Here is a 23,847-nt window from a genome sequence, read left to right as displayed (position 1 = left end):
CCTCTCAAAATACTACCCACCAGGTGCACACACACTGGATTGTGGTCACTGAATTCACTCTCCATGATCGAAAATCCCCGCAAAAGTGACTAAATGCTTGCAGAAATCAGAAAATAGTCAATGATGAACCCATTACTGCGGCCTTTAAAGGGCGGAATCAACTGTCTACTTGATGGAGGTGCAAAGGACATAGAAGAAATCAAGTCATATTCATTGAGCAAATCATTGAGTATGTCCCCTTGTACAGAGTGCTTAAAATGGAGACCCCTAATCCTTGCGCAACCCATGTTACCCAAACTAGTGGTTTTAGGGTCACCACACAGGTGAACAATAAAATCTACTGCTATCAAAAGTCTATTGCTAAAAAAGTCGCAGTACTGCCTAACAAAGCTGTATAACTCAGCTACCTTACAAGCCCCCTGTCTGTTCACTGCATTATAAAAGTTTATCAGACACACGCTAGAGTTTCCGCGCCTCAATACAATCGCTTGGAGATCGCTATGAGAAGAGGGAATATCCTTAATATGACAGTTCAGCGACAAAGAAATAAAAATATCTAAACCACCCCTGGCTCTTCCACTAACTGCTGGGGAAGCAGGGACAAAATAAGCTTTATACCCCTCCAGCGAGAGATTGCAGTTCACCAGCCATGTCTCTTGGAGACAAATCACTGAGAAATGCCTGATGAACTGCACCCACAGTAAGCATGGGCGGAAAATCCGTTTCGCTCGCGGATTTTGCGGATTTTCGGGAAATTCGCAATCCGCGAGATTCGCGAATCTCCCGCAAAATCCGCAAATCCGCGAGCAGCGGATTTTGCTCGCACTGCTCGCACTGTTCGCGTGAGTTCGCGTGAGTTCGCGCCCCGCGAATAAGTGCAAAATTGCAGAAATACGATTTTAGCAAACTGAAAGTAACTACTTACCAGGTTCAAAAGTTCAGGCTCATCATTAGTAGCCATTTCCTGTAGTGCTTGCTGAGGGGCCCCTCCAGAGTTCAGTTGCCAGTTGCAACTATTATGTGACCCTGCTCTGAACCTCAGAATAGTTACACATATGCCACAAAGGTCCTGAATTACAGCTAAGGGAGACAAGCAGGAGCCAGGCTGGCAGTTCAAATCCATTAATCAGCCCCTAATTCATTATTGTCAGTTGGGGCAGGGCAGGTGTTGTAACTAATTTTGCAACAATGAAAGCACTTAGCAAGTGCAAAAGTTCACTAATCAGGAAGCACTAAGGAAGCAGGTGCCAGCTAAAAAAATATTCTGTGACACATTAATCAGCCCCAAATTAATTCAGGTCACTTGAGGCAGGGAAGGTGTGCTTGCGTTGCCACAATAATGTACACTGACTGGACAACCAGAGGGTGCTGTGATGAAACAGAGGGTGGCATGGGTGGGCCAGAGGGTGGCATGAGTAGTCAGAGAGTGGCAGTGGTGACATAGAGTGGCAGTGATGAAGAAGAGTGTCCCAAACAGGCTGGACACGTAGAAACAACAAGTTCGCGAAACTTGCGACCCGACAGGTAAGTTCGCAATTTGCGACATTGTACAAAACCCTCGCGAACTGGCAGAAACCCGCGCAAACACACAAAAAAAAAAATCCGCAAATTCGCGAGAATTCGCGGATTTTGCGGATTGCGAGTTCGCAAATCCGCAAAATTCGCGAACGCGAGATTCGCAAAATTCGCCCATGCTTAACCCACAGCGGGTCTATAAACTTCTCTGCCAACGCAGCAATATTCCACGATATAACATTATAGTCCTCTGTCTTGGACCTATCCAGTAACACAGGGCTGGGCAGCTAGTCCGGCAATTGAACAAGTGGCCCTGTACCCGGGAAAACCTCCAATGTCTCTTCAATGGGTAACTTAGATTGTGGCTGGACTGGTGACTCTACACTATAGCTCAGTCAATCACAATCATTCAGCCCGGAAAGAGCTGCAAATCTATTTGACCCCTCAGAAAAAGAAGAAAACAAACAATCCCCCGACAAGTTATACCCATTTGCCAAAGGTTTAAAATATCTGGCCCTGGTAGACTCCGCCGGGTTCTGAGGCCACGGGTAGAATGATATAATCATTTTAGCCTGTCTTGGTTTCTCCACCTTATACAAAAATCCCAAAGGCAGTATCTGAATGCCGTGACCCCTATTTACCAGTCCAGCCTCAACCTCCCAAAAATGTTTCCCCACAGGCAAAGGATTGTTAAAATTCACCACGATACAGTCACCCTCCTATGATTTCCTCGACCTTCCCAGCCATGCAACACGGCGGACCATAATAATATTACGTTCAATCGCTGGTCCAACACCAGTGTTGCTGGACAGCCAATGAGTAACTTTATTTTTAGGTTGTGAAAAGTCCTCCTTTGTACCAGATGGGAGAGTTGGCACATTCCCTAAAATGACAACCAGCGGAGTGGACTGCAGCGGGAGGTCAATAACTGGTAAATTCTGCTGCACTTCATAAGAAGACCCCTGCAACATACCCCCGTTTTCCCCGCAGAGCTAGAAGCTGGTCCAGCTTGTTTTTCTGGCTGGACCCCGTTTGATAACAAACAGTCGGGAGCCTTCCCACTCACCCCCTCTGAGCCGCTAGCAATCGTGACTATAACAGGGGGTGCATTAATAATTGGAGGATCGGTGGTTCCAGACGTCCCCACTATGGGAGCCCTTGTCAATGCGTTTTTTTAATTCTACATGGGTTGGCACCGCACAGCTTCGCAATAGGTTCAATTGTATAAATGTATGCTGGTCTGCTATACTCTGCTCTATGTTGTGAAGTTTAACCAAAATAGGTCGTAGTTTATCTTCCAACATGCTGCATAAGGTGGATTTAAACAATGGGGGGTCAACCACCGGGGTGACTACTGGCAGTGGTGGCCTATTTTCTGGTGCTGATACTAACAATGTGTTAGAAGTAATTTTTTTAGCTTGACTGCCCATAGCTTTGCCTTTTCTTTTCGTGCTGCCGTGAGATTTGGATGCTCCCCCCGGTTGAGATGGCCGACTACAATTGCCCAATGTCTCAATGTCAACAGTAGAACTTTACCCTCCCTTACTTCTGGTAGTTTGAGGGGCAGCCCTCTGCCTAATTCCGGCGGTAACATCAGGAGGTAAAGGTGTTGCTATTACATCCTGCAGTATCTCTATTACGGGGGAAAGCACATCAGTATCTTGAGAAACGTTCCCAAGCCCCTGAGTGAGCATAGTACATCCCACCTCATCAACACAGTTGTTTAAATGGTCAGTTGACCCACCCAAGAGAGGTAAAAGACCACTAGTAGGAGATCTAGATAATTGCCTGTTCACCAGCTCAATATCACTGAGGCAGCTCTGGATAGAAAGGCATCCATAGTTGTTACAGTTGCCTTTGCACTACCTCTGGGCCCGGCCTGGTTTACCTGGGTCTTGCGCCTCCCCATGGTAGATAACCTAAGATGATATGTAACTCAGGCCTGCCTTAATCCACTAGGGCCACAAGAGATAAAACCCACCAACAGATTTAATATTGGTTTTCCTAAACAGTGAGGCTGCCCAATAATACCATAGAGATACAAATATTGTATAAATAATCTGCATAACATATAAAACAATAATCACAGAAAATCCAAACAAAGAACTAAAATAACCTGGCCCAGCCCAGCCTCTTCCGGCCCCTAACGGGCACGGACGGGCCCGCCCCTGGCCCGGGCTTCGCCTGGGCAGCGCCCGGGCACGCCTGTGCACTGCGGGAGACGTCCAGTTGTTTTAAGCACCTCCGGGCGCTGTGAGATGATGGAAGCAGAGGGCGCCACACAAGGATGCCGGGAAATATAGTCTCCAGTAGTCCGGCAACTGGCCCAGAACAGCCTCCAGTAGCGGCGTGAGAGGCAGGCGGCAAATCCGCCTCGTTAGGCTGAAAGAAGGGCCGAAGGCAGGTGAGTCCGTTCACCTTCGATGGCGGAATAGCCCAGCTGAGTTCAAAAACAGTCCAGCGCTGCGGGAGGTGCCCAGTTGTTTTAAGCGCCTCCGGACGCTGTGAGATGACGCAAGCAGAGGGCACCACACAAGGATGCCGGGAAATGTAGTCCCCAGTAGTCTGGAAACTGGCCCAGAACAGCCTCCAGTAGCGGCGTGAGAGGCAGGCAGCAAAACCGCCTTGTTAGGCTGAAAGAAGGGCCGAAGGCAGGTGAGTCCATTCTTCTTCGATGGAGGAATAGTCCAGCAGGGTTCAAAACCAGTCCCCAATCATTTGCTGTAATAATAAACTCATAAGGATAGTACTCATGTTCTTCCTTGAGCTTAATTTAGGATGTATATGTTTATAAGTAATAGTAATTTTAATGTATTATTTTCCATATACCGTAGCCTTACTATTAATAGATTATTATAGTTTAGAACTAGTTGTTCATGCTCCACTACTAAGTCTATGTATACGACTGTTCCTAGGCCCCCTCTAGGGCATTCGTATTTATTTTGTTTAAGTGCCGGCTCAAAGTATCCTTTGTAATCTTCCAGCATTACTGAATTTGTAGCCCAAGTTTCTTGTAAAAATAGAATCTGTTTGACATTGAGGATAGGTATGCATTTTATATTTTTAAACGTACCCCATTTATATTCCGGGAGCAAAGATCAATGGGTTCACTTAAATGATATATTTCCTCCTTTTCCCTTTTTGGATTATTCTGTCAAGGTTGAATTCTCCCATGAAAGGCCGCTGTAATTCATCCTTCATCTAGTCTAATTGGCATATGAAATTTAGAATGATTCATTATCGATGTTGCTGAATTATCCATTTTGCCTATATGTTTTTCAATTTTGAAAAAAACTGATGATTTGTATTTTTCTGTTGATATATTGGGCTGTCATATAAGGTAAATGGACTTGGATATACCGCTTGATGAGGCCAACAGATTTGTATTCCCCAGCTTCAAAAAGTTTTATTTTCGTCAATGATTAACTCCAATACATATGCAGAGTTCAGAGTTATCAATGTCATTTCTTGACTGCTTTCTTTATTTGGGAGGAATTCAATAGCTTCAAATATTTTCACTTGTGCTTTTTTCTAAAGAGGGGATAGCCTTAAAAAGACGTAAGATATTTCCTTGATTTAATATATCATGTCTGCCCCTGGAGCAGTATTCAGGTTTAAATATGAGTTGGATATTACCATTGATAATTGATTTCTCACTTCCATTCTTTGCAATGGTTGAATGTTCCTTCTGTGATAGACTCTGATGTACATTTGTTGACTCCATCAAGCCCTTTAGAGTCAGGTACATACTCTTATTTGATCGATTTTGTAGCTGTTTTGGATTTTGTTTCAGACTTTGATTTAAAATTTGATTGTCCTTTGTATTGGTAGTGTAGAATAGCTTTCTAAATCATCATTCCACAGTACCTCAGTTTTTACCTGAATCAATAAACTTTTTTGTATTTCAGCTATTTCCATCAATATGTCTGTTTTAGCAACTGACATCTTCTCTAATAGTTTATGATCTTTCTAACAGCGTAGCTTCTTTCTCCTTTATGTTCATATTTATCCTTTCTATGTCTGATTCCTAAGCATGTACTCAACTTTATGCTCCTCATTTTGGTGTTCTTAAAGGTGGCTGTAAAATACCAGCTTCCTACCAAAAGGGATGGATTATTAAGCCATTGTGATAGAATCTTTGCAGTCAGTTCGTTTGGGCGAGTTGAAGGGCGAAGTTACCCCCCCCCCCACACACAAGGATCAGGAGAAGGTGGCAGACCAGGCAGATCAGTGGACTACCTCTACTGTTTTTAATGAGCCACACTTGTAAATTCAAGAGTCACCTTTGGCTTGATCCATTCGTTGTTTCTTAGGGGAACAGAGCTCACTGTCAGGAGGAAATGATATGGAGGTGTTATCTGTTCCCACAAATCAAAGGTATCCCCTCTGGAACTGGTAGAGCTCCTTTGGACAAGGTACAGAGATTGGGGGGTGGTCTGTATGCCAGATGGCAAAACACCCACTGCTGTGGGTAGCAAGGGAAAGGGACCATTTTCTGTATTAACCATCCCTTACTCTAGTAGTGACATGCTTCATCATTGGGTTCACACTAACTCCTAAAGGTCAGATGGGCTCAACCATATTTCAGGGAGCACTTATGAAGATTGGGTATATGGGTGCATAACTTTAAAGATACATTTCCTCAACCACTCCAAAAGTATCCTTTATTTGCGGGGTCGGAGGGAAAGTAAAAATCAATATATGGGGCTAAAGGATGTAAAGGTCCTATGACCCTAGAACACCAACATGTTTCAGTTCTTTACTAAAGGCCTTTGTGAGGTCTTGGGCTTTAATCAGGGTGGGTATCGAAGAAGTCACTTCCCCCCGAAGACGGGAATGATATGTGCTTGCAATTTTCATGCAGAAGAATTAAAGAAAGGCTTGCACAGCAAGCAGAGGAGCAGAGGTAACAGTTGGTTTTAAGCAGGGATGGGACCTTTGAAGAATATGTGACTACAAAGCCTCTCTATCATGCCCCCGTGGTAGCAGGTGCTCCTTTGAAATCGGGTAAATCCCTCAAAAGGTGCGGAAAGTATACGCCTTTATTTGATTCTTCCGCATGCAAATTGCAAGCACACATCATTCACGTCTTCGGGGGCATTGACTTCTTGGCTACCCACCCTGGCGAAAGCCCAGGATCTCACATAGGCCATTAGGAAAGAGCTGAAACATATTGGTGTTGTAGGGTTACAGGACCATTACATCCTTTAGCCCCATACACTAGTTTAACCTTTCCTCCCACCCCGCAAATAAATTTGAAGTGGGTGAGGAATCTTATCTTTAAAGTTTCGCCCCATACACCCAATTTTCATAAGTGCTACTTGAAATATGGTTGAGCGCACCCCAACCGTGGCATGTCACTACTAGAGTGTATGAGGGTTATTAAAAGAAAAGTGTCCTTTTTCCTTCTTACCCTCAACAGTGGGTGTGTTACCATCTGGTGTACCGACCACCCTGCAATCTCTTCACTTTTTCCAAAGAAGGCATGCCGGTTCCAGAGGGGACACCTTTGTTTTTGTAGCATTAGCCAGGGAGGACGTATCCCTTCAATCCTCTACATTGAGGACCTCTCTACCCTCCTAGGGTTCCCACTCAGGATCCCTAACCTTGTTTATAAGGTGTTATCTGTTCCCATAGCCTCTCAGCCTTCATTAAGTTTGGATTATAACTTATCTGAGATCTCACCATTTAAACCAGAGTCTCTGAGTTTGACTAGGAGTGGAGAACCACTGCTGGACATGTCAAAGCAGCAGAAACATGCTATTGCTCTATTCTCATGTACACCTAGTTTTACAATGCCAGATAAGGGCAATCATTCTGCCATGTCGGACCTAATGCTGAATCCTCTAGTGAACATTTCAGCAGATTAAACATGTCTTTCCAGATACTTGCACAGTCTCAAATGTATTTTGGTGGCCATCTTCTCTTTATTGGAGAAAAATACTGACAGCTCTAACCACATGTTAGACATTCTATCAGTTGTACTGAAGGAATTGCCGGTATCCCGCAACAAGGAAGAAAATAAGCCCAATATAATGAGTTGCACTATCGGTACAGCGAATATGAGCACCCAGGCAGGTGACCCTAGCCTCTTTCCATTTAGCTAGGCAAAAAATATGTTATCAATCCGTGTCCCTAAGTGATCTTGAAGCCTTCGTTCCGGAGGAAGGTCTATCAGCCATGGAGACCACAAAAAATAGGCTAGTCTCCCCAGGCTCCATCCAGGCCTCACGTGTGGCAGGGGAAGTATTTCTATTTTCAACAAAGTCAACAGGGTCAAGATGGAATTCAGTACCCAAGAGCCAGGCCATCAACCGGGAAGGGGAAACTCTCATAGTAAACAAAAAATAACCAAATAAAAGGAAAAAGAGGAAAGGGAGAAAAATAACCTAAAGAAGGTCAATAAAGGTTACATTTCTGGCTGGGGCTTCAAAACCTGAGAAACTCTTAGTGCAGCATACCTATATTTCTGATACTGCCTCTGCTCCCCCGGGATCCCTGGTACTGACAATTCTAGAGGTAGCAGTTATTACATATGAGCCCTTGGTTTCAGCTATAAGGGTGGTTCTTAAACCTGAGCAGGACGAGCATGTAGCTATCTTGGGTCCCCAGGTGGAGGGGACCCCAACCATGGGAGTTAGAGGGGTTATGCTTGTAATGAGGAGGTTGTATGGAGGGGACTAAAACCCACTACAAATCACTGTGATGACATAATTGGATTCTCCAATATGTGGACTTTTGTGAAGACTCTGAGACAGATGGGATGCTCAACAGATCATGTATATTATCTCTACTTCAATCAATCCCATAGCGGGTGAAGATCACAGCAAGACCTTCAACCTATTCATCCATCGAACGCAACAAGTCATGGGGTCAGCCCAGAGCTTCATCCATTTTGAACCAATTCTTTGTCCCGGTTCTTCAGTTGCGGGAGACCCCTGGTAATCTGGCTTGGACCAGCTCCTAGTAGTAAAGATGGACTAGGGCAGACAAATATCCACTTCTCGGGTGGAGCCGGCAGAGAAGATAGAAAAGAAATGGAATTGGTTTGCGGGGATAATAAACTCAATAAGGGGGCCATTAACGCCCCTCTTTCAAAGATCCGGAAGCCTCTGGGTTCATTTTTTGTCTTGAAAAATAGCGGGCTTAAAAGGAACTTTGAGTTGCTTCAGACGGTCATTAAGGATAATAAAGTAGTAATCTCTCCCTTACAAGAAACCTAGGAAATGGGGACTGGGTGTTGCCAGATTATGTTGACTTTCGCTCAAAAGCAGTGAAGGGGGAATTTAGGTGACCAACGGGTGGTCTAACAGTACTGGTAAGTGTTGAGTATGATATAGTGGTGTCTGTCCTCTTTAGGAATTTTTTATAAGTGTTATTGTATTATCATTGTCTGGTCTCCCTTCAATCATGATACTTAGGGTAGATGATAAGATGGGTCCTGACCATATACTAAATAATACATATTTCCCTCCAAAATCTTGCAAAGATCAACAACTTAAGGAGTTGGCTCTTTTAATTGATAAGATTCAATTGGTGTTTCCCCATGTGCAAATTGTCTTGATGGGGAATTTAAACATAAAAAGCCCTTCTAGGCAGATGAAGGATGTTATCCAAAGATCCAGACAAAGTGCACTGAATAACTCTTGTCATATTTTGGGGAGACAGAAAGAGGAGGGGGCAGGTAGGCAACCGGAGATCCTTCTCAATAGTCTCATTATGATGATAATTAATGGTAGGTGTCCGGGGATTAGCTGGCTCGGAGAACATTTGCTAATAGGAGGGTAATGTCCCTGATCAATTTTCCAATTATCTCCTCAGAGAACTTTCGGATGGTGAAGGATCTATCGGTGAGTGCTCTGGCAGGCAGTGACCATAAGCCTCTTATTCTGTCATTGTCTAGGGCACTTTAGCCAAGATATTTGTGGGCCAATAGTTTGCCCATGTACTATAAACATTATCACAGAATAGTGTGTTCTGTCAAACATATTATAGGCAGCATGAAGGAGATGTAAAGGTACAATCCAGCTCACCATCATAGCACACAGTTCAGGTTTTTGAAAAAATGTATCTGCTCTATAAGGGATATGGCGACAGTAGGGTTGGATAGGGGTAGGGTCAGTAAGGACCATCTGAGCTTTGAAAAATCACAGGCCAAAGCAACGCTTACCAGGAAAATCTGAGAGGCGCTCTGAGTAGTTGGGGAACAAAGGAACAATTTGGTAAGACAGTATAGGAAAGTCTTTAGGAAAGACATGTGGCAAATCAAGTGGAGATAAAGAGAGATCCTATGGCCCAAGGCAATCTTTTCCCTGCATTCTGGCAACGTAAGGGACTTCTGGAGTATTTCAAATGGCATCCTTAGCCTAACCACACTGATTACAGCAGGCTCAATCCCCAACGAAACCTGGATCAGTTATATTTCTGACTTGTATAGAGCCAAAGATGATGGGAAGAGGGTTGCAGAAACAAGGTTGATGAGTCTTGATGATAAGGGGCTGGAAGATCATTACACTCCCTACGGTTAGTGGTGTTGAAGCAGTGATCAAACAACTACTAGCAAAGTTTCTAGGTAGCGCCTGGATTATTAGATCTAGATCTTTGGGGAAGATTGCACTGCCTCTACCTACCGTGAGTGGAGTTGTCTGAAGCTGCTAAGTTCGAGTAACTGGAGTATTTTCTGTCCTGTTTTTACTATTAATACGCTAGTGTTTAGTGGTAGTGTAAGTTTGGTCCTTCCCAGTTGCTGCTAGTACATTATGATGATTGTATTTTAACATTTTTTAACATGTATTGTTGTCTTTTATGGTGATTAATTTACCGAATAAAGATTTATGAACTGAACTGAACTGAGAACAACTACTAGGTTCAAGCACCAGATGGCCTTTCTTATGATATCATCAAACTCAACTTTCACCTGTGGGCACAGAACCTGAAACCATTGTTAGTAAAAATAATTGGGGGCATGATTTGCCAGAAACATGAAAAGACAGCATTAGGGTGCCTCTGTTTAAAAAGGGGGATAGGTCCCTGCCCTCTAATCCCTAACAAAATGTATGCAAGGCATTTTCTGGACTTATTAGAAGATTGGGTGTGCCTAGCTAGAATTCTCCCTTTGACCCAAAAGGATTTTAGGAAAGGGTGTTTAACCACGGATGGCTGTTCAATATTAAAGTTTTTGTTGGAAGATTACACTGTTAAATGAATGTGGCCCATTTATATGTCATACATCGACCTGTCAAAGGCATTTGACACAATTGACAGATTGCTGTTATGAGGAAAGATAGTAAGATTGAAGTGTCTACCGAGTCTTTTGAGGTTGATTGTCCATCTGCATGAGGGCTCATGGACCAAAGTGGAAGTAGGGGGTAATGGGGCCTTGTCCAAAATGTTATGCACGCTTTATGGGTTGAGGCAACAATGTAATCTGGCTCCTCTGTTGTTCTCGATTTCACCTCTAAAAAAGGTCAGGTGTTTCCCTCCTAAGTTAGGGATAGAGCCAATATCTGTGTTGTTATTGTTCTAGTAGATCTAATGTCGGTCAGTTTGCAGAGGCAACTCGAGGCTATCCCACATTATTGCAAGGGAAATGATTTCAGGATAAATACAGCCAAAACACAGATCATGAGTTTTTCAAAAGGTAAGAAGCCACACCCGGAGTTTAGGTGGTAGCACAATGGCATTCTAGTGGAAGTGGTTAAGGAATATAGATACCTAAGTCTGCTATTCAGCCTCAATTTGGACTTCAGGGCTAATGTCTTGTTGCAAGAATCTAGTGACAAATCAATTACAGGTGCACTTCAGAGATTGGATACTGCTTTAGGACAAAAGTCTGTTGAAGTATTGAGAGAGACGTTTAAAGTAAAAATAGTTTCTCTATGGTTGTGAGGTTCTTCTAAAAAAAAATTTAGGTGCTTGCAAATTATAAAAACAACCATTTGGAAAAATAGTTAGATTGCCCTAGGCTTTGTGAGTAGTGCCTCACTAACATTCTATTTCAATATTAACAGAGGTTGCTTAACTATTGGACTGGGCTTTTAAAATCTAAAGAAGGCTCCTTGAGGAATATTATAAATTTCCATTTCCAAGGGAAGCACTTAGGTCAATGGGTAAACAACATACAGACTATCAAGGATTCAATTAATTTTCCTGCAAGGTATATTCCAAAATTATGTTGCCGCTACAACAGAGACAAACTCTAAAGCGCCTAATAAAAGAGCACTTGCTAAAAAGCGACTTGGTTTATGTTTGTAAGAGAAGCAATCTGCCGCATTGATGCGTGGAACATCATAGGGTTTAATCCGGCTCTACAGTGTGACTGATTCACAGAACTAATCTGAGACAAAATCCTGAATTTACTACTTTTGGTATTCACAGAATGCATTTAGTACTAGTAGATTTAGGAATCCTAACTTTTCCTAACCATCAGAATAGAATATTTACAGTGTATTTGCAGAATGGCACATTGATCTGGCCATCAGCTTAGTGTAAGTAAACACAATTGTGCCCAGTAAGTTCATTCAGATGTACTGGGATGGAGGGTTGAAAATGGTGGATAACATCAAGAAGTTGATATTGTGGTCTTTAGTAAAATATCAATAAAAGTCTTACTGAATACATCTGAGGACAATTGTAGTGTAACATTCTTCTCGTTCCTATCTCAGTTAAGATATTTTTTAGTTATGTCGAAAAATCGAATGATTGTTGATAATTCATTGTTAACTTTTATCAGATTTTTAAACAAATGAACCACTAAGATGTTCTTACCTGCCATGGCTGGAAAACCGTGATATCTGCACAGGTCCTCAGACTGACAGGATCACCACTCATTCTACAGGAGTTCAGGTCCTGTAGAGACAGTGCAATGGAATAAACTGCATTGTAGATTTTGTAGGGAAGGCCAAAGGTGGTGACACCCCTAGGATTTATTTGAAGCTTTTCTAACCGCTCTGCCCCACTGCACAGATCAGTGACATTGTGGTAATCAGTTGTCACGCCTTCCTTATTCTGGTGAAACGTACAGCCAAATGTTTCTTCCCAGAACTCTTGAACAAATATATCATCTGCATTGTTCGAAGGGTGGATGCTGGTGAGATACTCTTCAAAGCCTGGCATCTCTCCACTATAGATTTCAAACCCAATTGTGCCAGCGAGAATTTCTGAATATTTCTCCACAAATAGAAGTGGAAAAGTTGACCAACCCTCAGTGGCAACAAAAACTTTCCCGGTCACATTCTGCCTCACCATCTCATCCATAACTGCGATTAAACTGACACCATTTGCGAAAATAACAATTGCGTTGGCAGTTGAGCTTTTGATGACTTGAGAGATATGAAAGGCATTCTTGTCATCTCCACTGGCGACAAGGTTCTCTGAAAAATCAACACAAACACCAGCCATGTCAAGCTCTTTTTGTAGGAGTTGCAGTCCCTGTTGGCCATAGTCATCATCGTCGGCCAGTAGGCCCACCCAGGTCCATTCAAAATGCAACAACAACTGGGCTAAACCCCTAGACTGGAAGTCGTCACTGGGGACAGTTCGGAAGAAGGACGGGAATTGGTTCCGGTCACTCAGGAGTGGGCTTGAAGCAGAGTAACTGATCTGTAAAAATAATAAATGAGTTTTAATATGGTAAAGATGGCAATGAAGATTCAAAGAGCTGGATCTGGCCTGGGTGCAGTATTTCAAAATGTGGTCATTAAACAGTATCTAAGATCCAGCATTCAGTGTTGTATGTTGGCCAAAGAATTCCCCGGTGTGAGTACCACACTGAAAGTTTTTTGCAGTATTCCTGTGGAAGCAGATGCATACATAATGCCACAAACCATATGAATAATTTTAATAGTGTTATATATAGAGATGTACGTGGGCCCAGCATCATCTAATGTGGCTGGCTGTGCCATCTGGATGGTGGTAGTAAGGTACTCTGCCATCCCAATGGAATAAACTCTGTCTGCCAAACTCTAAATCAATTCCTAAGTGTAAAGCTAGGAAAATTGACCAGCCAAAGGAGGAAAACATATCTGCGCAACGCAAGGATTTTGTGGCCACAAAATTAGAATTTCTTTTGCTCAGAGCTTTTCCCACCAATATCTACGGCTTAAGTAGGAATGTGTCTAATGGCTAACCAGCTTTGAAAGAACTTTGTTGGATACAGCTTGCAACCTTGCTCCGATGGAGTATTTCAACTTCCATTTCAGAGACATCATCATAAGGTAAACTCTTTGACTGGGATGACCTACTTGGTGTATCTGAGCCTTGATTCATCATGTTAACCCTGAAATCATAGCTAGGTCACCTTCAATCATGAAAATTGACTTCTGATTCATGCTTTACGTTTGTTGGTGCTTTTTGTATTACAACTTTAAAAATTCATATCTTGTGTCCTCTTATTGAATTTTGAGTATTTTGATGTAATTCTTCTCATTACATTTTATTGTTTTAAGTTCTGAGCTGTTGAAGCTGTTGTGTGACTGTTTTGGTACTGCTAAATACTTTACTCTTTGCTGTATCTAACGGGGTTTGAGCAAAGCTTTAAAATATTGAAATTGTGCCTTACCTTGACAAGTGTGTGGCCTTATTCTTTATGATGGATTCTTATCCACACTAATCAATAAGACACTTTCTTGCACAAGCTGGTGCACTAACTCAGTCTCCAGACCAGACATTCTGGAAAATGGGCCCAGATATTAACTGCTCCCTGATCTCTCCATACAAACCCAACAGGACTCTTCGTTCCTCAGCGGCATCCCTAGCCAAAATTCCCAGAGTCTGCAGAGCCAGAGCAGGAGGACGCTCATTCTCGTACAATGTATCCAAACTCTGGAACACCCTCCCTCTGCAGTTGAGAAATAACCCCAACCTAACCAGCTTCCGCAAACAGCTAACAACCTTCCTGTTTAATAAATAATAACCTTATGAGGGCATCATCTGCTTTTTTCAGCTCCTGGACGCCTCAGGGCAGCTGCAGCACTCTACAAATACCATTTTCATTTCATTTCATTTCATTTCATTTCAGTCAGGGTCCCATTGTTGAATCTATATTCACATATAGCACAGGCACACTCTTATTTACAAGCGCATAACTGCTAAGCCAAATCATAATAATTGCTTATGTACTTGTAAGCTGAGGTTCCCATATTAGTGGATAACAACCTGTGTGTCGGTAGTGGCCATTCCCTAGAGATTCGCCCATAACAAAAAACAACATTCTTACTAACACATTCACAGAGTGTTTTCCAGTACCTTCACACTTTGGAAAATGCTGGAGATTTAGTACTATCATGGGCAGGAGTGAATCACTTTACAGAGTGGTAAACACTAAGGAACATCTTCTTATTGACAGAGCTGTAAAAGTAGGGGTTTATCTAGAAACCATTTTCCCTGTTGAGAAAAATAAAAAGTTATGAAGCATATTTAAACTTGCGCTGATTTATCACATGCAAGAATACATAGACTTGCATGCGAAATGGAAATTGCAAAATCTTTCCAGAAAGCATATGGCTGAGATACCCGCCACCCCCTCTCAACACAATCCCCAAGGATGGGAAACCGGAAACAGTTCTGAACTTTTGGAAGACGGGAGGGAGTGACCCTCCCGGCCGTATTTATTAAAATATGAAACAAAATTAAAACATTAAAATAACAGTTTCATATTATGTACAATTTCATTACCACATTGCGATGTTTGGCTAACCTTAACATATTCTCTAATACAGAGGTTCTCCTAGCCGAACTAACATCCTACAAAACATTTAACTTGAAATTTTGAAATTGTACATCCTAACGTTTAAGGGCCAACGGCAAGGTCGTAACCGGTGTCAAGATCCCTAAACCAGAAATATCCCCCTCACTTGTGAGGGGCGACCGCACAGAGGTGTACCTCGAGTGCAACTACCAATTTCCCTTGACTTGACGGGGGCCCCAATAAACTCGACGCCACTTAAAGGTCGTCCGAGGACTCGTGTGAGGTATCTAGAAGGTAGCGTAGACCCCCCCCAAACCCCACACAACTTACCGCATCTGCCGTCGCAGATGACCTGGCCCCGGGAAATTCTCCAGGAGGGGGCTGTAGCCCCTCCTACCCAGGAAGGGGCCTTGACCGCCTTTCCTTTCCTTTCGGCGGCCCATCCTTAGAAGGGACCGCCTACCCCGTTGAGGGGCCAATGGCCACCTCCCTCGAGCGCTCCCATCCGTAATGGGTGACGCCCACTCATAGGGATCTTCCAATTAGTGCTCACCGATCATGACCTTACCGCCCGACCAAAATAAATACGACAGTGCTAAACTAAATGACTAAATTACTTAAAAGACAGTTAAAAGCAACCACTTTATTAAAAGCATGCTACTGATCAACACTATAGCAGGATTACTTTATTTGCAAAACATACCACAATTAACCATTTCTTTATTGCATATTCAAAGTTATCACGATAATAATCCGGTACCTGCAAACAAAAGAGTTATCACATCAAACTTTATTCAAAACCACTTGCTGTCCTCAGGGGCTGGTGGGTGGGTCAAAATTGGCTCTTCGTTCCGTCTCGAGCTCACGTGCAGCGAGGTGGTGCAGCTTCAGAGCACAGGAACAAGAGGATGCTTCCTTGGCTTGTTGCTCCTTTTATCCGTCTTCAGGGCGGGCGTAAACCCGCCCCGGCCTGCCCCGAGGGCGTGGCCCGGCCGCGTCAGTGTCTAGGCCAGCCCACTCCAGGGCGGGAAAAGGCGCGCCCCGGCTACGCCGCTTCGGGCATACCAGCCGAGACTCGCCTCCCGCCCAAGATGGCTTCCCGGGGGGATCGTGGTACTCTGCCATACGTTCGGGGGGACCGAATGGTCGCCCCTTTCCATATGGCTGAGATACCCGCCACCCCCTCTCAACACAATCCCCAAGGATGGGAAACCGGAAACAGTTCTGAACTTTTGGAAGACGGGAGGGAGTGACCCTCCCGGCCGTATTTATTAAAATATGAAACAAAATTAAAACATTAAAATAACAGTTTCATATTATGTACAATTTCATTACCACATTGCGATGTTTGGCTAACCTTAACATATTCTCTAATACAAAGGTTCTCCTAGCCGAACTAACATCCTACAAAACATTTAACTTGAAATTTTGAAATTGTACATCCTAACGTTTAAGGGCCAACGGCAAGGTCGTAACCGGTGTCAAGATCCCTAAACCAGAAATATCCCCCTCACTTGTGAGGGGCGACCGCACAGAGGTGTACCTCGAGTGCAACTACCAATTTCCCTTGACTTGACGGGGGCCCCAATAAACTCGACGCCACTTAAAGGTCGTCCGAGGACTCGTGTGAGGTATCTAGAAGGTAGCGTAGACCCCCCCCCAAACCCCACACAACTTACCGCATCTGCCGTCGCAGATGACCTGGCCCCGGGAAATTCTCCAGGAGGGGGCTGTAGCCCCTCCTACCCAGGAAGGGGCCTTGACCGCCTTTCCTTTCCTTTCGGCGGCCCATCCTTAGAAGGGACCGCCTACCCCGTTGAGGGGCCAATGGCCACCTCCCTCGAGCGCTCCCATCCGTAATGGGTGACGCCCACTCATAGGGATCTTCCAATTAGTGCTCACCGATCATGACCTTACCGCCACAGGCCGGATAGTTGACCGGCTATCCGGACCCCCCACAACACTCCTACCTAAAGGTCATGTCTTAAAGTCTTTAGCCAAGCTATACAGTCACCTATGAGTAACTCGTTCCCCACCCGGGACAAATGAACACCATCCCCCAAATACATACTGTCACCAGTAATACAACCATGCGAAATAGAATGCAGTGTATTGGAACGGAACAATCTACTCACTTTGTTATTAATTTTCCTTACTGAATGATTCAGAGCAGAAACAGAAATAGCCCCCCGCCATACTTTTCGTGGGATCATATGTGACCATGCAATCGTGCACCCTGGAACTCTCCTCGCCAACCAACTTACAGTGGAAAGCATCGCCTCCAGAAGAAGTCGTCTACCAGTGGTGACCAAATCATTGCCCCCAAGATGTACTATGATTATAGACGGCGGTGACCTCGTCCGCCCTAGCAAACCCTCAAAAAATGATTGAAACTGGTCAATACAGAGTCCGCCCTTTCCGTAGAAGGACACACTGTACCCGTATTCCCCAGCCACGTGAATCATGTCACCTGCTTTGAATACGTCCGCGGCACGCCTCACGTATGAGTGGCCCACGACCCACACCTCCTTTTTCACAGCCGGTGAAGTCTGACCGCTGGCCCGGTGTTGGGTCGACTGCATAGTCCGCCCCGCCTCGTAGGCTTGCGCAACTGAAACCAAACAAAAACAAGAAGCGTGAGTACATCATTACAGCTTCACAACATGTGCAACCGCACATACCTCTTATAACAATTGGAGGACCAACGCCCCACACGTTTAACTTGTTCGACATTCAGACCCCTGGCTGTAGCCTCTGTAGCAGCCCCTATCCGAAAGGAATGGGTCCCAAACTCGCCCGGGTTCAAGCCCGCAGCAGTAATTGACATCGCAAGCACCCGCTGAAACTGAAACCTCGTCAGTGGGGTGGTGTCAGCGTGTCTCAACAAGGTCCCCCCCCATGATGCCACCCTTTGTGCCAAATATTCCTCTACACAACTCACCGGGCACATGGAGGACCCGGGGATCCTTTTTATGATTATGCAATCACCCATTGCACCCTGATCGGTCTTGGACCTGACGAACGAGAGAGTCATTGTCTCCCCTCTGATCTGAACGTGCTCTTGGCACAGTCCCCCCATCACGTCCTGCTTGTTCCTCGCCACTAGTTCGCTTACTCGCATAGCCCCATGGAATGCCAGCGTAAAAGCGGCTCGGAATAACACTGTTTCATACTGGGATGAACATGTTGCAGGGAGTCTAGATAATAACAGGGCCAACCTATCCAAACCTATCGGGCGCCTTTCATCTACTCTGCGACCCTCAAGGCGTTGCCACCCACGTAGCGCTTTTTGCACAACGAAAGACGCTGTCGGGTCCTGGATCCCATGAGCCCTAGCCACAAAGGAAATGGCGGCCCGATGCCTCTGGGCCGTAGCCACTGATTTGCCTGCCTGACGTAAAGACAGCAGGAATTTCACTACCAACTCCTCCTGGCCCCAAAGCTCCCCTCTAGCCGCCCCCAAAAAGGCCCAATAGGAACGGAACGCCCCTTCATATGCCTTCCTCGTCCTGGGTGCTAAACTCTCTCCCACGAGGTTCTGTAGTTCTGGGCACCGAGAGACCAGAGAGCTTCGGGAAAGGGTGCTGCCACCGGGTCCGCTGTGGGCAGAAAACCCCAGAAGGCCTGCATATGAAAACGAGAAAGCGCATCAGCCGCCTGGTTCATCACCCCCGGGACATGTCTTGCCCTAAATAGTACATTCAATTGCATACACAATAATACAATTTCCTTGAGCAATCTCAGAATCCATTTGCATCGTGCTGCCTGGCTATTGATACACTCAACAACGGTCATGTTATCAGACCAGAATACCACAGAGTGATCTCTGAACCCCTCGGGCCAAGTTCTCAGGGCCACCAGTATGGGAAAAAGTTCTAGGAAAGCAATGTTGCTTGTCAGACCACTATCATGCCACCATGACGGCCATTTTTGTGCCGACCACTGAGTGCCGAATATGGCACCAAAACCAATGCTCCCTGCCGAATCTGTCCACAGCCCTAGCTCCTCAGAGGACACGGCTGGTTTGTTCCAGACAATTCGACCATTGAAATCCGCCAGAAATGCCAACCAAATGCGCATGTCCTGGCGAACCTCTGCCGAGAGCCTTGTGCGATGATGACCCTCCCTCAGGCCGACCATGGCTTGAGCGATCGAGCGAGAAAAGGGGCGGGCCATCGGTATAACTCTTAGGGCAAAATTCAACTGTCCCACCAATTGCTGTAATTGATGTAGCTTCACCTTAGGCTCACTTATACACATTTGCAAGGCTGCCCTGAATCTTAATACTTTGTCATCTGGTAAACGAAAACAACCTTCTTTGGAATCGAGCTCGATCCCCAGGAACTCAAGGCAAGTCGAGGGACCCACCGTCTTACCTGGTGCCAATGGCACGCCAAACTGAGTCATCAAGACACAAAAAGCAGTCAAAGCCTGTCCACATTCTGGATCCCCGGCTGCCCCCAGAAACAAAAAGTCATCGAGATAATGCATAACATGTTTAAACCCCGTCTTCCTTGTGAAGACCCATTGCAGGAAGCAACTGAACTTTTCGAAATAGGCACACGATATAGAGCACCCCATCGGCATACACCTATCCATGTAGTAGTGACCCTGAAACATGAAACCAAGGAGACGCTGATCGTCTGGATGTACCGGGAGCAACCGGAACGCTGACTCGATATCAGATTTTGCCATCAGCGCTCCGGGCCCCAGGCGATTCAATATGGCTACGGCCTCATCGAAGGATGCGTACCGCACCGAACACACTTCCGGGTCTATTGCCTCGTTTACGGAAAGACCACGTGGGGCTGATAAATTATGTATCAGCCGAAACTCACCCGGGTCCTTCTTGGGGACCACCCCTAAAGGGGAACAAACAAAGTTAGCAACTGGTGGCACATTAAATGGACCGGCGACTCGACCTCGAGCCACCTCTTTCCCGATCTTTTCCTGTACCACGGTCGTATGCTGTAAGACCGATATCTGGTTTTTACATTTTGCTATACCCTGAAACTCCCTCACTGGGATGCGGAAACCATACGAAAAACCGTCCCGTAACACCCCAGCGGAAGCGTGATCCGGGTATTCACTGAGCCAGGGAATCATTGCCATGGTATCAATCGGAGTAGGTAAAGGCGCCCCTCGGACTATGTCAGACCTGTTTGGCGCCTCCTCTACCCCCGTTATCACCCGTTTTGGCTCTGCACATGGACTCAGGATGGGATGATTGCCCGCACCCCCCACATTCGTGCCTAAATTTGCATGACCCCTGGGGCCTAGTACATTTCCCCCTGTTAAAGTTCCAACAAACCCCCCTTTTACCTGCGTTGCCGATTGGCCTCGAGTGATTGTCGTTACTTGTACCTGATCGAAAGGGCGTCCCCGCATATTGGCGGGAGGATTCGCCAACGTTACTCACTACCAATGGCACCTTCAACATACCAGAGTCCTCCATTTTGGACCAGGACACAGAATCATAACAATCCCAAGTTAAGTTTTTATCATGCTCTTTCGCTTTTCTGAAAACATTATCATAACAAAACCAATGGTTGCCCTCGTGAGATACTGAATACCCCATGATCCGTGATTGATAAATCGGCAATTCGGGCAGCAATTCGGGCCTCCGTTCACCTAAGATGGATGTAAAAACCCCCCATGCTTTGCCCCAATTACCAATGTTTTCATTTACCTTAAAGGCGGCCATCTTTGCGCGCCAAACACTCGGATGCATGAGCTCCTTTTGACTCTTAACATGCTCCATCTCATAATGGTCGGTAAGCAACGAGAAGATGTTTATATACTCCCCTGCCCATATCTTTTCTTTGATAGCCAGAGGGACATGTTGACCCAACTTTTCCCTTCGAGAGGGTGCCGACTCATCCCTCGCAATCGGCAATGGCCGCTTACCTGAACCGGAAGCTGTATCTGCGACTGGACCTGACCCAGGTGGTTTCTCAACTGCCGCAGCCGGCGATGGTGCCTTCGTCGCTTCCCTTGTTTCCAGCAGCTGTTTCATCAACACCTGCGCGTCGTCAGCCGTGGCGCCCTTGCCACCTTTACCCAACCACGCTGCTAATTGTGCTGCCAGCTCGGGCGGCATATCCTCCCCGGACACGGGGGTGACCACTACGGGAATCGGATTTCCTTCCTCCGGGACCGGAGTGGGTGCTTCGAGCGGAGTACCGGGAACTGGGACGTCTCCCCCAGCTGTTCCCCTCCTGGGCCTCTTGCCTTTTCCCCCTGGAGCTGTTCCCGCCAGAGGACGTTTCGGCCCCCCTTCCTCGTCTTTCTCCGCCATTCGCTTCTTTAGGTCGGTTACCTCTTTCATGAGAACACGCAGCATCTGCTCGGTAGTCATTCTCTTTCCCGCCTTCTTAGGCATTCTCCGACAGAGTATCTGCAAAACAAACAAGAAGATTATAACGCTCAAAATTGGCTCTTCGTTCCGTCTCGAGCTCACGTGCAGCGAGGTGGTGCAGCTTCAGAGCACAGGAACAAGAGGATGCTTCCTTGGCTTGTTGCTCCTTTTATCCGTCTTCAGGGCGGGCGTAAACCCGCCCCGGCCTGCCCCGAGGGCGTGGCCCGGCCGCGTCAGTGTCTAGGCCAGCCCACTCCAGGGCGGGAAAAGGCGCGCCCCGGCTACGCCGCTTTGGGCATACCAGCCGAGACTCGCCTCCCGCCCAAGATGGCTTCCCGGGGGGATCGTGGTACTCTGCCATACGTTCGGGGGGACCGAATGGTCGCCCCTTTCCAGTATTGCCTCAGGTATCCAGGTGTAACTGGAGACTTTTTTGTGTATGTCTAAATGATTAAAACTACACCAGGGCAAGGAAGAAAGTGTCAGGATGCAGATTTGCTAATTTCTGACACTTTGTGGCAGTGACCTATCTGCTTGTCTGTGATCAACAGCCTCCCCTGATTAGCCATAAAGCAAGGCGAATTGTTAAGAAATATAGGGGCAGATGTATCAAGATTTCGTTTTGCGAATCCTAAATAGAGATTTTTTGCGAATCGCTATTTAGAATTCGCAAAATGGAATGTATGTACAAAATCGCTATTTTTTAGCGATTCCTTATTATTCTTTGTTTGCGAATTTGCATTTTGCCAATTCGCAAATAAAGAATAATCACCAATGCATTCCTATGGGCCAGGAGGCCCACAGGAATGATAGTGCAAAAATTCTCAAATTTCGAATTCGCAATTTGCTAATCGCAATTTGAGAATTATTTCAAGGGTGCAGGGGTGTCTCAAAGGCACCCTGCTGCACCCCTGAAATTTACATGTGTGTGCATGTGGCACACATACATGCCCTATGGGCATGTATGTGTGTCACATGCCACCCTCACAAATGCCAAATAGGGCATTTTTGAAAGAAATCGCAAATTCCCACCAACTACAAGTTGGTGGTAATTTGCGATTTCTTAACACAAAATCGCAATTTCAAAATGTTTCATACATATCATTTAAGGAATCGCAAAATGTGCGATTCTTAAATGCTATGTCAAAATAAGGAATCGCAAATTATTGAGATTCCTTAAATTGCGATTTTTTCATACATATGAAAAAATGCAAAAAGGGCGTTTGCGAGTCGCAAAGGCCGAAATTCAGTGAATTTCGGCCTTTGCGAGTCGCAAAAGCCTTGATACATTTGGCCCATAGGATCTTATTCTGAGTTTATCAGACAGATATTTCATCAAACATGCTGGTTATATTGTCCGCCGTATTATAAGTGCCATTGGCTATGAAACACTTGTAATACAGCAGACGAGTCATCTATCACATAAGTGACGGAGTATTCCACCCGCCAAACTCTAAATGTAGCTCATAGTCAGAAACATTATCCCCCTGGATATCCATTACAGTAGCCCTAGATTTCCATGGTCATAATAATTAAGGGAAGGCTAATTCGCTACATTGTATCCTTCAAATATTTTTAGCATTAAAGCAAACAGGAAAATTGTTTCCACGTCCTTTTTATACCTGATTTCAGAGAGCAAAAATTAAAAATCGTGGAAAGAAGGTAATCAGTATTCTAAAAACTAGGTTAAATTATCCATCCTAGCATTTTTCCTAGTAATCTATGAGCAAATAGGAGGTTTTTGAGAAATTAATGCTGGACAAGATGGTCATACTGTGATGTCATCATGGTATGACATTACAACACATAGGGCCCGATTACAAGTTTGCTGGATGGGTTATTCCATCACAAACGTGACGGATATCCCGTCCTCATTTCCACTGTATCCAATGGAACATAATGGAACTTGTAGTAGGCAGATGGGATAACCATCACGTTTGTGAGGTAGTAACCTGTCCGCCAAATGTACCCCCTTTCTGTACTCCCCCAAAATTACAGCACGGCAAGGACATCCATGTCCATGCTGTACTGGAACTTTTTTTCTGTTCCCATGGTGGTGCCTGTTTTCCAGGCACCACCATGGGAAAGGCAAAGGACCACTGGCCGTATTACGAGTTGAACTCAAGTAACACAAATTCAATTCATCATACTGCCGGCGGTCCCTGCGCGGGTTTGCCAAATTCAATTGTTATTTTGTTTACATTCTTCCAACAACAAGCAATACTCTGCCGAGAAAGCACGGAACTGCATGAGAAATACATAGGGCACAGAGTTTGAAGAATATCTG

The 23,847-nt window shown here is 45.2% G+C and overlaps 1 protein-coding gene across 1 annotated transcript in view; it reads right to left on the bottom strand.

Annotated features, from left to right (window-relative positions):
• LOC147678550 (extracellular calcium-sensing receptor-like) overlaps nt 1-23,847 on the bottom strand; it is a 165,163-nt gene that overhangs the window by 25,636 nt on the left and 115,680 nt on the right. The window contains exon 3 of the mRNA XM_086946596.1: nt 12,283-13,116. Coding sequence (XP_086802722.1) covers nt 12,283-13,116 — 834 coding nt within the window. The remainder of the gene's footprint in view (nt 1-12,282; nt 13,117-23,847) is intronic.

This window comes from Lissotriton vulgaris, chromosome 12, assembly GCF_964263255.1.
Source record: "Lissotriton vulgaris chromosome 12, aLisVul1.2, whole genome shotgun sequence".
Classification (NCBI taxonomy): Eukaryota; Metazoa; Chordata; class Amphibia; order Caudata; family Salamandridae; genus Lissotriton; species Lissotriton vulgaris.
This window is presented reverse-complemented; position numbering and strand designations above follow the sequence as displayed.